Here is a 16,005-nt window from a genome sequence, read left to right on the forward strand (position 1 = left end):
AATGTGCTCCACAAAAATAATGGCACAAACTATAAAAAAAGAAGACTCGGGATTCTGAAAATGTGCTGCAACATGGAAATTCTCAGGAAATACCAAAGGGAAGACCCAGGACAACCGGTCCAGTGTGGAGCAGGATGGACGCTCCAGGCAAAATGTTTCCAGAAAAGAATAGATTGAAAAGATTTCCTGATAAGTTTGATCAAATGAAAAAGTGTTGAGGAATTTTATAGTTCTATTGGAGAAGAATTAGCTATAAGGTGCAATAAAAAGTTGTATCAAAATAGAAGCATGATCATTTCACACTAGATAGTTCACCTATGAATAACAAAGTTATAATGAAAATGAGTATTGATTTAACTAAAAACTGTAATGTAACTTATATTGGGAGAATGGAGGAGATTGGGACGTACAGTAGCTATAAGAGTGCTAAATCCTTATCTCCCATAATACACAGTCAATAGACAATGCCTAAAATTGATAATGTCATTCAGAAACATAGACATAAACACCAGAAGAACCAACTGAAAAGGTTGAAGGTGGCTGTCTGAGAGTAGGATTCAATTAAAAGCTTGGGGGAGGGGAATGCCTTTTTAAAATTATAAACTTTATGATAGTATGTGTCTATATAATAAACCTTATGGTAGTATATACAGATAATTACTGTCAAAAATATTTTACAAATTACCTGAAATTTGACCATAATGAGCATCTCCATAAATCTGGCCATATTTTCTGATCAGAATAAATTAAGAGTAAAAACAAATTATATGTTTAAGCCAACCAATCATATGTTTAAACATACCAAATCTCAACCCCTAGTAAATTGTAACATAATTCTACAATGTAGAATGTGAGCCAAGAAAGAAAAGTTCAGTTTAGAAAATAAGAAAAAAGAAAAATACTGCCTCTGAAAACCTAGTCAAGGCAATTCTTGGTAGTAAACTCAGAGTTTAAATAAATGTTTTTTTAAAAAAGGCATTCAACTTAAGATTTTAGAAAATGAACACCCCGGCTGGGTGCGGTGTCTCACATCTGTAATCTCAGAACTGGGGGCTGAGGCAGGTGGATCACCTGAGGTCAGGAGTTTGAGACCAGCCTGGCCAACATGGTAAAACCCTGTCTCTACTAAAAATACAAAAAATTAACTGTGCGAGGTGGCAAGCACCTGTAATCCCAGCAACTCGGGAGGCTGAAGCAGGAGAATCGCTTGAACCTGGGAAGCGGAGATTGCAGTCAGCTGAGGTCGCACCATTGCACTCTAGCCTGGGGAACAAGAGCAAAACTCCATCTCAAAAACAAAAAAAGAAAATGAATACCCCCTCCCTCAATAATGTAAAAACTAAAAATGTATTCATTTAGCAATTTTCTCTGTTTTTCCTAATTTTTATGCAGTCTAGATTTCTAGTAACTGTTTTTGGTGTCTGGTGGGTTGTATCTTTTAGGCCTTAAACACAGATAGTTTGAAAATATCAACTCGCCTGAACTTATTGGAACAAGAGTTGTCTGAAAAGAATGTGCAGCTCCAGACCAGCACAGCTGAGGAGAAAATAAAGATTTCAGAACAAGTTGAAGTCCTCCAGAAAGAAAAGGATCAGCTCCAGAAACGAAGAAACAGTGTGGATGAAAAACTTAAAAATGGTAGAGTGTTATCACCTGAAGTAAGTCAGTATTCTTTGGAACTGGAGGTGCTGTATGATGGATCACTTGAGTGATTTCCTCAGTCTTTTTCACATAATCATAAATGTTATCCGTTAAACTTGGTTTTGAGATTTTGTCAGATGTAGTGAATTCACCTGGCACTTATTTGGCACCATAAACCATGCTTGACTAGAGACTGAGATATCCTTACATAGTGGTCCATGGACACGGCCCCTTCCTGGCACTGCCAGGCATTTTGAAACTATTACTTTCCTTGAGTATATTTGCCTCCTCAGCTGGGGTTTTTCGTCTGAAATCACAGAACATGGAAAATGATTTGAGGGACTCTTCTGGAGGGCACCTGACTTTTCTCTATACATATTTCTTGAACGATACTAGGTAATTTATTACATACAGCAGATGCCTAAGGAATATGGGGTTAATTCTTTCCATGAAACCTTGGTCGAGAAGGCCCAGTGTCCATACTATGTCCAGCCAAATAGATGCATAAAATTCCAATCCCAGTAAAAGACCTTTTAGTTACAGTTAGTTTTTTAAAACTATAGTTTTAGTTATAGTTTTTTAAAACTATGTAGAAGATGATTCATTTACAGGCTGTCAAATTGCCCCAGACTTTGTCTTTTTTCAAAATTTTCAGTCAGTTAGCAGTGGTACCTGTCCCTTACTTCATCAGAGAAAGATGAATTTTTGAATGGGAACTGCCTCCACAGATATTTATTGTTGGTGTCTTATTATTACCAAAGCAAGGGAAAGTTGCTCAGAGAAGGTGAATAGCTGAGAATCACACACATTGGTGAATCTTGTAGTGTTTTAGTTTGGAGCAAGTGACAGGAAGTTAAGGGGGCTAGTTAAGAAACAGGAGCAAGGATCGTTAGATTGTTGCTCATTGAGAATTGATGAAAGGATTGATTTACAAATCAATCCTTGACTGGGGGCTAAGTGGCAGTTGAAAGGAACATTATAGATCTCTATTGCCCTGTTTTTATTTATTTATTTATTTTTATTATACTTTAAGTTCTAGGGTACATGTGCATAACGTGCAGGTTTGTTACATATGTATACTTGTGCCATGTTGGTGTGCTGCACCCATCAATTCATCATTTATATCATGTATAACTCCCCAATGCAATCCCTCCCCCCTCCCCCCCCATGATAGGCCCCAGTGTGTGATGTTCCCCTTCCCGAGTCCAAGTGATCTCATTGTTCAGTTCCCACCTATGAGTGAGAACATGCGGTGTTTGGTTTTCTCTTCTCGTGATAGTTTGCTAAGAATGATGGTTTCCAGCTGCATCCATGTCCCTACAAAGGACGCAAACTCATCCTTTTTGAGGGCTGCATAGTATTCCATGGTGTATATGTGCCACATTTTCTTAATCCAGTCTGTCACAGATGGACATTTGGGTTGATTCCAAGTCTTTGCTATTGTGAATAGTGCCGCAATAAACATACGTGTGCATGTGTCTTTGTAGTAGAATAATTTATAATCCTTTGGGTATATACCCAGTAGTGGGATGGCTGGGTCATATGGTACATCTAGTTCTAGATCCTTGAGGAATCGCCATACTGTTTTCCATAATGGTTGAACTAGTTTACAATCCCACCAACAGTGTAAAAGTGTTCCTATTTCTCTACATCCTCTCCAACCTGTTGTTTCCTGATTTTTTAATGATTGCCGTTCTAAGTGTGTGAGATGGTATCTCATTGTGGTTTTGATTTGCATTTCTCTGATGGCCAGTGATGATGAGCATTTTTTCATGTGTCTGTTGGCTGTATGAATGTCTTCTTTTGAGAAATGTCTGTTCATATGCTTTGCCCACTTTTTGATGGGGTTGTTTGTTTTTTCTTGTATATTTGTTTGAGTTCTTTGTAGATTCTGGATATTAGCCCTTTGTCAGATGAGTAGATTGCAAAAATTTTCTCCCATTCTGTAGGTTGCCTGCACTCTGATGGTAGTTTCTTTTGCTGTGCAGAAGCTCTTTAGTTTAATTAGATCCCATTTGTCAATTTTTGCTTTTGCTGCTGTTGCTTTTGGTGTTTTAGACATGAAGTCCTTGCCCATGCCTATGTCCTGAATGGTACTACCTAGATTTTCTTCTAGGATTTTTATGGTATTAGGTCTAACATTTAAGTCTCTAATCCATCTTGAATTAATCTTCATATAAGGAGTAAGTAAGGAAAGGATCCAGTTTCAGCTTTCTACTTATGGCTAGCCAATTTTCCCAGCACCATTTATTAAATAGGGAATCCTTTCCCCATTTCTTGTTTCTCTCAGGTTTGTCAAAGATCAGATGGCTGTAGATGTGTGATATTATTTCTGAGGACTCTGTTCTGTTCCATTGGTCTATAGCTCTGTTTTGGTACCAGTACCATGCTGTTTTGGTTACTGTAGCCTTGTAGTATAGTTTGAAGTCAGGTAGCGTGACGCCTCCAGCTTTGTCCTTTTGACTTAGGATTGTCTTGGCAATGCGGGCTCTTTTTTGGTTCCATATGAACTTTAAAGCCGTTTTTTCCAATTCTGTGAAGAAAGTCATTGGTAGCTTGATGGGGATGGCATTGAATCTATAAATAACCTTGGGCAGTATGGCCATTTTCACGATATTGATTTTTCCTATCCATGAGCATGGTATGTTCTTCCATTTGTTTGTGTCCTCTTTTATTTCACTGAGCAGTGGTTTGTAGTTCTCCTTGAAGAGGTCCTTCACATCCCTTGTAAGTTGGATTCCCAGGTATTTTATTCTCTTTGAAGCAATTGTGAATGGAAGTTCATTCCTGATTTGGCTCTCTGCTTGTCTGTTACTGGTGTATAAGAATGCTTGTGATTTTTGCACATTAATTTTGTATCCTGAGACTTTGCTGAAGTTGCTTATCAGCTTAAGGAGATTATGGGCTGAGACGATGGGGTTTTCTAAATATATAATCATGTCATCTGCAAACAGGGACAATTTGACTTCTTCTTTTCCTAACTGAATACCCTTTATTTCTTTCTCTTGCCTGATTGCCCTAGCCAGAACTTCCAACACTATGTTGAATAGGAGTGGTGAGAGAGGGCATCCCTGTCTTGTGCCAGTTTTCAAAGGGCATTTTTCCAGTTTTTGCCCATTCAGTGTGATATTAGCTGTGGGTTTGTCATAAATAGCTCTTATTATTTTGAGGTACGTTCCATCAATACCGAATTTATTGAGCGTTTTTAGCATGAAGGGCTGTTGAATTTTGTCAAAAGCCTTTTCTGCATCTATTGAGATAATCATGTGGTTCTTGTCTTTGGTTCTGTTTATATGCTGGATTACGTTTATTGATTTGCGAATGTTGAACCAGCCTTGCATCCCAGGGATGAAGCCCACTTGATCATGGTGGATAAGCTTTTTGAGGTGCTGCTGAATCCGATTTCCCAGTATTTTATTGAGTTTGCCCTGTTTTATAATTTAAGCTGGGTAAATGTGCAGAGGAACAGAGAGCCAGGTTGTCCTCCCAAGTTGTTAAATTGGAGTCCAAGGCTTATAGATTTGTAGCCATGAGAGCCTAAGATACAGCAGAATTCAAATATTTAAGGAATTCTGCCTGCCTGTGACTATAACTAAGCTCTATAGAAGCAGCAAAAAAAGAAAAAAAAGAAAAAAGAAAGTATTATGTTTCCATTGAGAAATTAATATTCTATTTGGGAAAACAGATAAAAATATAAGAAAACTCTAAACTCTGAAGGACATTGAAAATCAAGTTGTGGATAATGTATTTACAGCTATACCTCTTACATTATTTATTCAAAGCAATGAAGTGATCATTTGGGGGAAGATTCATCAAGGCAGCCTCAGTAGATCAGAATCTTGAGCTAGATTATGAAAAACATGATATGCAGTGGCAGATATAAGAAAGAAGGCCGTTTTAGATAGAACATCTTTGAATAAGGCACAGAGATGAGAATTAACAAATTATGTTTGCAGTAGGGTAGAGTTCCATTAATATCAAGAAACACTTAGGTTTCTATTTCATGTGGGATCCTGTAACAAAAAGCATTTACAGATTTGTGGTGAAAATATAGTACGGTGCATGATACCTATTTTGCAGCTATTCTGGACTGGGGTTTGAGGGAAGGATGAGCCTCCTACAACTGGTAGAGTTCTACTTAGTCACATGAGCTTCTGTGTACTTTTCTTCTACATGGTTGGTTCTTCTTAGTGTAGCTCTCAAGTGAGGCTCTGCTCTTACCACGATTTTAAAGCCAAGGTTAATATTCCCAAATAGATCTGTCACTAGCAGATGATCAAGAGCATGAGATTCTGATGTGACACAAGGTATCAATAAAATCTGGTTGGAGTGGTTTGCTATCTTAATGTCTTTAAACTTGTTTAGGATTATTTTCTCTTTCCACAGTAAATTAAAATATTTTTCCTAATTTTATTACTTTATGGAAATTGATAGATTTTAGATCATTACACTAATAGAAGATTACCCAACAATTTACTACAGACAAGTCACACCGCTCTTTTCTTTTTTTTGGTAAAATTCAGAAACTAAAATTAAAGAATACTTGAACCTTAGGTTTCTAATAATACAGAGTAGTTGCTTAGTAAGTAGGGAGGAAAATATAAGATCTTTATTTAATCTTTTAAACTTTCTTTTTTTTTTTTTTTTTTGAGACGGAGTCTCGCTGTGTCGCCCAGGCTGGAGTGCAGTGGTGCGATCTCGGCTCACTGCAAGCTCCGCCTCCCGGGTTCCCGCCATTCTCCCGCCTCAGCCTCCGAGTAGCTGGGACTACAGGCGCCCGCCACCACGCCCGGCTAGTTTTTTGTATTTTTTTAGTAGAGACGGGGTTTCACCGTGTTAGCCAGGAGGGTCTCGATCTCCTGACCTCGTGATCCACCCGTCTCGGCCTCCCAAAGTGCTGGGATTACAGGCTTGAGCCACCGCGCCCGGCCTTAAACTTTCAATTTTGCATTTTGTGAGAACATACAATTTGTTTTTGGAAATGGAGTCTCACTCTGTTGCTCAGGCTGAAGTGTAGTGGTGCGATCTCGGCTCACTGCCTCTGCCTCCTGGGTTCAAGCAATTCTCCTGCCTCAGCCTACCGAGTAGCTGGGATTACAGACATGCGCCACCATGCCCAGCTAATTTTTTTTTTTTTTTTTTTTTTTTTTGAGACAGAGTCTTGCTCTGTCACCAGGCTGGAGTGCAGTGGCATGATCTCAGCTCCCTGCAACCTCCACCTCCCTGGTTCAAGCAATTCCCCTGTTGCAATCTCCCAAGTAGCTGGGATTATAGGCACGTGCCATCACGCCTGGCTAATTTTTTGTATTTTAGTAGAGATGGGGTTTCACCACGTTGACCAAGATGGTCTTGATCTCCTGACCTCGTGATCCGCCCACCTCGGCCTTCCAAAGTGCTGGGATTACAGGCGTGAGCCACCGCGCCCAGCCTAATTTTTGTATTTTTAGTAGAGACGAGGTTTCCCTATGTTGGTCAGGCTGGTCTCGAACTCCTGACCTCAAGTGATCCACCCGCCTCAGCCTCCCAAAGTGCTGGGTTTACAGGCATGAGCCACCACACCCTGCTGAGAACATATAATTTATAGAGAAATCTATGCAGTGCTTGCTTAAAAGTTATCATTAGTTTTTTGTTTCATTTTACTTGGTCTCTGGACCAGCAGCAACAGCATCACTTGGGATCTTGTTAGAAATGCAGATCCTCAGGCCCCAGTTGGACTTGCTGGATCAGATTCTGAATTCTAGCGAGCTCCTCGGTACACATTAAAGTTGAAAAGCAGTGCTCTATCATAAAACAGTCAACTCTTGATAACCTGTGGTTTGTATTGTGACAAATTTTTCATCCCAGGATAGTTTCCCATTGCCACGTATCTTGTCAACCTACACCTATTGCTGAGTTAGAGGGAACTACAAACATTGATATGCTGCAGCCTCACTGGAGCGGGCTGTCCTTGGGTTTCTATATTCATACTACCTTATATTATCTCAGTACTTCCTTAACTTAGATCCAAAACCATAGAAACTGAATTTATATGAAATTGTTCTCAGCCACGTTTAAAGGCAAACTCTTCACATTTGTTTTTGATAAAATATAGTCACAGTATGAATTCAAAAGTCAAGTAAAGTCCTCACTGAACATTGTGGATAGGTTCTTGGAAATTGTGATTTTGAGAGACATCATGTACATCAGGTCCTCAAATTACATTGTTTTTCTTCAACATAGTTGCTTTTGTTATGAAGTTAATAGGGAAAAAAAATTGTTGCGTTATATATTGTTTCTCTTAAAGTCACAGTTTCCAAGAACCTATTGATGATAAGGACTTACTCTATTTTGGATAATTCACTTTTGTTTGTGGCTCCTCTTACTTGTTCACCTAAGTACATTTTAGTATTTAAGGGTTTTTTTTTTTCTTGAAAAGGTGAATATTATTTTATTCCTTATGAAGCAATTATCAAACTATCAAATTCCATATGGTTAGTGATTGCACAGAGAAATAGAATGGCTGATGAGCATTTTTCTTTAGGTAGATCAGAAATATTCACACTATTGGCCAGGCATGGTGGCTCACGCCTATAATCCCATCACGTTGGGAGGCTGAGGCAGGCAGATCACCTGAAGTCAGGAGTTCCAAGACCAGCCTGGCCAACGTGGTGAAACCCCTTCTCAACTGAAAATACAAAAATTAGCTAGTTGTGATGGCATGCACCTATAATCCCAGCTACTTGGGAGGCTGAGGCAAGAGAATTGCTTAAATCCTTAAACCCAAGAGGTGGAGGTTGCAGTGAGCTGAGATCCCACCACGACCCTGTCTCAGAAAGAAAAAAAGAAAGAAAGAAATATTCAGTTATTTTCCTTTGGGGTGTTAGGGGGAGGAGTGGAGAGAAATAACATGGGTCCTGTAACCAAGGACACATGAAAAATTTTTTTCTTCTCTTTCTTAAGTCAACAGATACTGAGTTCAAACTATATGATAGGTACTGTGCTGGGCAATAAGGGTATGCAGATGGACAAGACAGTCTGCCACAGGAACTTATTGAGGTGGCCTCCACAATAGGTATAGGTATATGGAAACATATATCCAAGTCTCACCAATCTGAGGTAATTCCTTGCCAGAGCTTTGTATCACCAACATAACATGTATTTGGATAGTTCAAAGAACTGGAAGAGCTGGGCATGGTGGTGTATGCCTGTAGTCCCAGATACTCAGGAGGGCAAGGTAGGAGGTTCGCTTGAGCCCAAGAGTTTGAGTTCAGCCTGGGCAACATAGTGAGACCTGTGTCCAAAAAAAAAAAAAAAAGAAAAGAAAAAACTTGTAGGTTTTCCGACAGGGATTCATCAATCTTCTCTAGTATGTGAAAAAATACTATGCTGCCCTATTTTTTTTTTTTTTTTTTTGAGACAGAGTCTCGCTCTGTCGCCCGGGCTGGAGTGCAGTGGCCGGATCTCAGCTCACTGCAAGCTCCGTCCCCTGGGTTTACGCCATTCTCCTGCCTCAGCCTCCCAAGTAGCTGGGACTACAGGTGCCCGCCACCTCGCCCGGCTAGTTTTTTGTATTTTTTAGTAGAGACGGGGTTTCACCGTGTTAGCCAGGATGGTCTCGATCTCCTGACCTCGTGATCCGCCCGCCTCTGCCTCCCAAAGTGCTGGGATTACAGGCTTGAGCCACCGCGCCCGGCCACGCTGCCCTATTTTTAACGCCTACATTTTCCTTCTAATAACATTTCATAGGAATCTTATGAAATATGTCAGATACTTAAATCCTCACTACTTTTTAATGCCATATTGTGCTTTTTTAAAATTACTAGTTCTTAATAACTTATTCTAAATATTTAGAGTAAGTTATTCCCTCTAGGCAGTATATTGTTTTGATAGATCATTGAAGCGACAAGAGTAAATCTCTGGATCTCACTAGTGGAAATTTTGACACATAATCCGCACTTTAGGGGTTATGGAGGAGACACATGACAACACTGCTAATCCCGTGGCTTAGGCTTTGTTCAAGTATATTCCTTGGATTAGATGATCAGCATTTGTTGTATGACCTTGTAACATTTCAGAACTCACCTAAACTTCTGTCTTTTCCATTTCATTCCATCAGGTTTATTGAGGGCTTAATGATTATGTTAATATGTTGTGTGTGTGTGTGTATACACACATGTATACATACACTGCATTATGTGGTATAGCAAGCACTCAAAAAACATTTTCTTAAAATCTAGTAAAAGAGTGGTAATGTCCATTAGACTCAAATAGTTTGGTAGGATCTGAGTATATGACAAAGTCATACTATTTCATTTAAAACGAGTGATTTCTGTTATATCTAGGAAGAACATGTTCTTTTCCAACTTGAAGAAGGGATTGAAGCTTTGGAAGCTGCAATTGAATATAAGAACGAAAGTATCCAGCGTCGCCGGAACTCACTTAGAGCATCATTCCATAACCTCTCTCGTAGTGAAGCAAATGTCTTGGAACAAATAGCTTGCCTGAGTCCTGTTGAGATTAGAGCTATTCTTTTCAGATATTTCAATAAGGTTTGTTTTTGAGGGTCAGAATATTTTTCTTATAAAGATGGGTCAAGATGCTTACATCCTACATTTATTTTGAATTTTTAAAGAAATTGAACGACTCAAAGATTTGATGGTGTAACTACAAATTTAAGCACGATTTCTCTTCGTAGAACTAAATGTTGTCATCTGAAAGCTTTGTGATTATCCAAATATGTAGGCCTAACTTTGTGAGGTTCTTCAAGTTGGAGGGCCTTTCAAAAGAAGTCCTTTTTGAAAGTTTTTAAAACCAAAGAATTTAAGTTATATTCCTTGCTCATTATTTCTTGGGTGTTTTCTAGATGTGGCTGTTGCTACCTGGCACTCATGACAAATCAAGGGCCCTCCAAGCTTTGATTCCCTTCCCTTCATTGCTGTAGGGTAGAGGAATCTGAACTTTCTCGTAATGTATTAGTTGAAATGAAGATGAAATGGTGTATCAATGGCAAAAAGAATAATAGATTTTATGAACCTGAATGTGCCGAAGTCAATTAAAATGTTGTATTTTTTACAGATGAAATCATTTTCTGATCCAGAGATGTTTCATAGCATTGAGAACTATATCCATCTTCTCTCTAATGTCTTTTCCACTTAAGATATATATTATGAAGTGTTAAACAATGAGATAACTCTTTTCTCTGAAAAATACATTCCATTTATGGGAATATCTGACAATTAATGAAAAATGAAACACTGATATATTAAAATTAAGTCCTAAGGCTGGGCGCAGTGGCTCATGCCTGTAATCCCAGCACCTTGGGAGGTTGAGTCAAGAGAATCATTTGAGCCCAGAATTTGAGATCCTGTCTCTACAAAAAATGCCAGAATTAGCCGGGTGTGGTAGCATACACCTGTAGTCCTAGATAGTTGGGAGGCTGACGCAGGAGGATCACACGAGCCCAGGAATTTGAGTTTGTAGTGAGCTATGATCATTACTGCACTTCAGCCTGGGGCAACAGAGCAACAGCCTGTCTCAAAAAAATTAAAATTATAATTCTGTAAAATAAGGAAGAAAAATGAAAAATGTTATGCACAGCCTCCTCTTGGATAATCATCATCAGTAGTAAGCTACTGTTACTGTTATTGATGAGAGTGCATCCTATTGTTGCATGTTTGGAGGGTAGAAAGATGGTGGAGTCCTTTAATATAGATAACTCTTTATGCTCCTCTTTTTTTTTTTCCCGAGACGGAGTCTCACTCTGTTGTCCAGGCTGGTGTGATCTCGGCTCACTGCAACCTCCGCCCTCTGGGTTCAAGCAATTCTCCTGCCTCAGCCTCCTGAGTAGCTAGGATTACAGGCATGTGCTACCATGCCTGGCTAATGTTTGTATTTTTAGTAGAGATTGGGTTTCACCATGTTGGCCAGGCTGGTCTCGAACTCCTGACCTCGTGATCCTCCTGCCTCGGCCTCCCAAAGTGCTGGGATTACAGGTGTGAGCCACTGCACCTGGCCCTTGTGCTACTCTTAAAGCAAGGCAACCTGGCTAAGGTCAGTGGATTTTCTAATCCTGGGAACCCTTGTATTAACGATTATTTTTCTGGAGAGGTCATTAGATAATTAATAAGTTCTGTGATGTAGACATTGTCTGAAGTATTTTTACTTCACATCAGGGAAGAATCCAATAGACAAAATGCATAACATGGCTGGGTGTGGTGGCTTTGGGACACTGAGGCAGGAGGATCCCAGTGCTTTGGGACACCAAGGCAGGAGGATCACTTGAGGCCAGGAATTCAAGACCAGCTTGGGCAACATAGTGAGACCCTGTCTCTATGAAAACGATTTTTTAAAAAATTAGCCAGGCATGATGGCATGTACTTGTGCTCCCAGCTATGTGGGAGGCTGAGATGAGAGGACCACTTGATCTCAGGAGTTGGAAGCTGCAGTGAACTATGATTACACCACTGCACTCCAACCTGAGGTGACAGAGTGAGACTCCATCTTAACAACAACAACAACAAAACACCCAAACTGTCACTTATTTATAACATCCATTCTGGAGTTTAAACTTGGAATTGTCTAGATGTTTCAAGAATCTTTACCCTCTCACTATCCACTTAGACTAGAGAAATAAAGTTACAGAATTATTAAATGTAAACCACATAGATTACATTTAAGAAATTATGGAAGGGTGATTATTAGAGCAACAGTACATTAAAAATGAAAGGGTTGGCCGGGTGCGGTGGCTCACGCCTGTAATCCCAACACTTTGGGAGGCTGAGGCAGGTGGATTACGAGGTCAGGAGATCCAGACTATCCTGGCTAACACGGTGAAACCCCATCTCTACTAAAAATACAAAAAATTAGCTGGGCGTGGTGGCGGGCGCCTGTAGTCCCAGCTACTTGGGAGGCTGAGGCAGGAGAATGGCGTGAACCTGGGAGGCGGAGCTTACAGTGAGCCGAGATCGCGCCACTGCACTCCAGCCTGGGCAATAGAGCGAACTCCATATCAAAAAAAAAAAAAAAGTAATAGAAAGTGTCATTGAAAGAATTCCAACAAATTCTTTTTTTTTTTTTTTTTGAGATGGAGTTTTGCTCGTCACCCAGGCTGGAGTGCAATGGGGCGATCTTGGCCGCACTGCAACCTCCGCCTCCTGGGTTTAAGCCATTCTCCTGCTTCAGCCTCCCAAGTAGCTGGGATTACAGGCATGCACCACCACACCCAGCTAATTTTGTATTTCTTTTTAGTAGAGATGGGGTTTTACCATGTTGGTCAGGTTGGTCTCAAAATCCCACCTCAGCCTCCTAAAGTGCTGGGATTACAGGCATGAGCCACCGTGCCTAGCCTGAATTCCAACAAATTCAAAAGGCTGTTAGGTTGTTTTGTGAATATGTTGCAAAGCATTTGCCTAAGGACCCAATACCTGGCAGGAATCATTTACACTATGGAGATTAAGGAAGTTGATCTTTAGCCTAAGAAAAGTAGATTATTATATTAGCTTATCTAAGACACACTTCACAGGTCAAAATATGTATTTGCTAGGTGGTGAATTTGCGAGAAGCTGAACGGAAACAACAGTTATATAATGAAGAAATGAAAATGAAAGTTCTGGAACGGGATAATATGGTTCGTGAATTAGAATCTGCATTGGACCATCTAAAATTGCAGTGTGACCGGAGACTGACCCTCCAGCAAAAGGAACATGAACAAAAGATGCAGTTGCTGTTACATCATTTCAAAGGTAACTTCCCCTTTTTGACAGTTAGGTAAAGTCGATGTGTAGGTGGGGGTACTGAAGGAAGACAGGACAAAATTTGATCACTTAAAAGCTCAACATGTTTAAATAGTTGCTACTTGTCTAAGTTTTTGGGCTTTACATGCTTTGGTTGCCGCATTTTGGGACAGTTGACTTTGTTGTAGGGCTATTCGTGCTTGGAATGCCATCCCTTCTGCCTGCCTCCAGTATGCACATAAGAACTGCTACAATCCTGTCAGCTTGTTGTTGGTCTAGTCTTTATGTAGAAATGTGGGATTAATTCAGGCTTTTTGGTATACAGTTGAATTTTTTTTTATTTCCCAGGGATATAATACTATCATATTTAAGTTATTTTCCACTTACAAAATTAAAGTGATAGGTTCTGTCATATTCCTAGTTATATTTCTGGTTATAATTGTCAGTTAATTATAAAATTTTATGCATTAAAGTTATATCTTGGGTCAAAATTATACTGCCATTGATGGGCACGTATCATTACCATTGAGCAGTAGTTCACCACCAATTCTGATAGAAAACTCTCAGAGTGATCTGGCCTCATTTTACCTAGGCATATGGCCAGTATACAAACAGCTACTATGGCAGCACAATCATTGTTAGGTGATATTGTTACTCCTTCAATTCAGGCTGCTTAGTCTTGATTCTCATAAACCCATAGCTGAAAATAGATCAAAAGGGATCTAGAAGAAGCAACCTGAGTAAGCAGAAAACTGGAAAAATCTGTGAATTTGAGTGTTGAGGCAATTTGCCTCTAAGTTAATTCTGTCACTGGTTAATTAGCAACCAGTTGCCTAATGACAATTTCCTTGCAAGATCTCACACATCATTACATTCAAACATGCTCTCCTTACCTTAGTTTAGTTCTGAAGCTGATATTTTAATATTTTGTAAAGTGACTGGGATTATACCACAAAAGTTCGTGCTATGGCCAAATAAGAATATATAAAAACTTGGCCAAACACGGTGGTTCATCCCTGTAATCCCAGCACTTTGAGAGGCTGAGTGAAGAGGATCGTTTGAGCCCAGAAATTCGAGACCATCCTGGACAACATGGTGAAACCCCATCTCTACAAAAAATACAAAAAACTAGCCAAGCGTGGTGGCACGCGCCTGTAGTCCCAGCTACTTGGGAGGCTGGGATGGGAGGATCACCTGAGTCCCAGAGGTTGAGCCTGCAGTGGCTGTGGTCACACCACTGCACTCCAGCCTGGGTGACAGAGTAAGACCCTGTCTCAAAAAAAAAAAAAAGTTAAAAAGTCATTCATTTCTATAGCTGTACAAATTGTTCATAACAAAGTTGTGGCTGGGTGCAGTGGCTCATGCCTATAATCCCAGCATTTTGGAAGGTTGTGGTGGGAGGCTTACTTGAAAGCAGCCTGGGCACCAGAGTAGGACCCCATCTGTATTAATCAAGGATCTCTAAAGGGACAGAACTAATATGATATATATATACACACACACACATATATGAGATATATAGGATACATAAAATATATAGGATATATATAGGACATATATAAATATAAAGGGGAGTTTATTGTATTGACTTACACAATCACAAGGTCCCACAATAGGCTGTCTGCAAGCTTGAGGACCTAGGAAGCCAGCCCGAGTCTCAAAACTAAAGAACTTGGAGTCTGATGTTCAAGGACAGGAAGCATTCAGCATGGGAGAAAGATATAGGCTGGGAGGCTAGGCCAGTTTCACCTTCTTATGTTTTTCTGCCTGCTTTATATTCATTGGCAGCTGATTAGATGGTGCACCAGATTAAGGTTGGATCTGCCTTCCCCAGCCCACTGACTCCAATGTTAACCTCCTTTGGCCACACCCTCACAGACACACCCAGGATCAGTACTTTGCATCCTTCAATCCAATCAAGTTGACACTCAGTATTAACCATCACAAGTCCATCCCTTGTCAACTTGAACTTGTGTGTATACATCTCCTGAGATCATACATAATCTTCAAATAAAGACAATAATAAGGTTATAATTACACCTAACATAATACAGCTGTCCTTCATACAACCGGAAATGCACCAATCCCCAACCCAAATGCTATTACATAAAGTTAACAATACTTAAATGCTGATGTGAAGTCAATAAATCTTATGTCACGTGATAAACAACAAGGAAATAAAATGAAGATATTTTCTTCGTACAAGTGTATACATGCACAAACATGTTTTTAACAAAATGAGGAAATATGACAGTTACAGTCCTCATTTCTGCAGCTGGTCACGTGGTCATAGCTGGTATTGATGACTACCTTCTTCTGCTACCCATTCTGTATTCCCTTTGCCTTCAGCAAACACCTCAGCAGGTTGTGGGTTTTTTTCCTAGTGGAGTGACCCAACCCTTCATTCCTGAAGGGTCTGGACCATTTGTAGTCCTGACTGGATTGGGCTGTTGTAGTTTCCCATTGACCTTAATCACAGAGCATGGTAATATTAAGCGACGCCCTAATGGATCTCCTGTATTTCGTGCATACTCTTCCTTACTTCTGTTATGGAGTAGTAGACTGATTTCATCTTGATAGTCCAGGTCACCCAGCCAACACTGTAACTCCCTTCTTAGCCTGTTGACTTAAAGGTAGGTGGAGCCCAAAGTGT

General features: G+C 39.9%; 1 protein-coding gene across 6 annotated transcripts in view; it reads left to right on the forward strand.

The window, feature by feature from the left end:
- Positions 1-16,005, forward strand: part of KIF27 (kinesin family member 27) — a 92,852-nt gene that overhangs the window by 65,544 nt on the left and 11,303 nt on the right. For all 6 annotated transcript variants that reach the window (XM_033236963.1, XM_033236958.1, XM_033236962.1 and 3 more), the window contains 3 exons: positions 1,443-1,658; positions 9,963-10,169; positions 13,163-13,361. In XM_033236963.1, coding sequence (XP_033092854.1) covers positions 1,443-1,658; positions 9,963-10,169; positions 13,163-13,361 — 622 coding nt within the window. The remainder of the gene's footprint in view (positions 1-1,442; positions 1,659-9,962; positions 10,170-13,162; positions 13,362-16,005) is intronic.

Source organism: Trachypithecus francoisi, unplaced genomic scaffold (genome assembly GCF_009764315.1).
Source record: "Trachypithecus francoisi isolate TF-2019V2 unplaced genomic scaffold, Tfra_2.0 Lachesis_group16, whole genome shotgun sequence".
Classification (NCBI taxonomy): Eukaryota; Metazoa; Chordata; class Mammalia; order Primates; family Cercopithecidae; genus Trachypithecus; species Trachypithecus francoisi.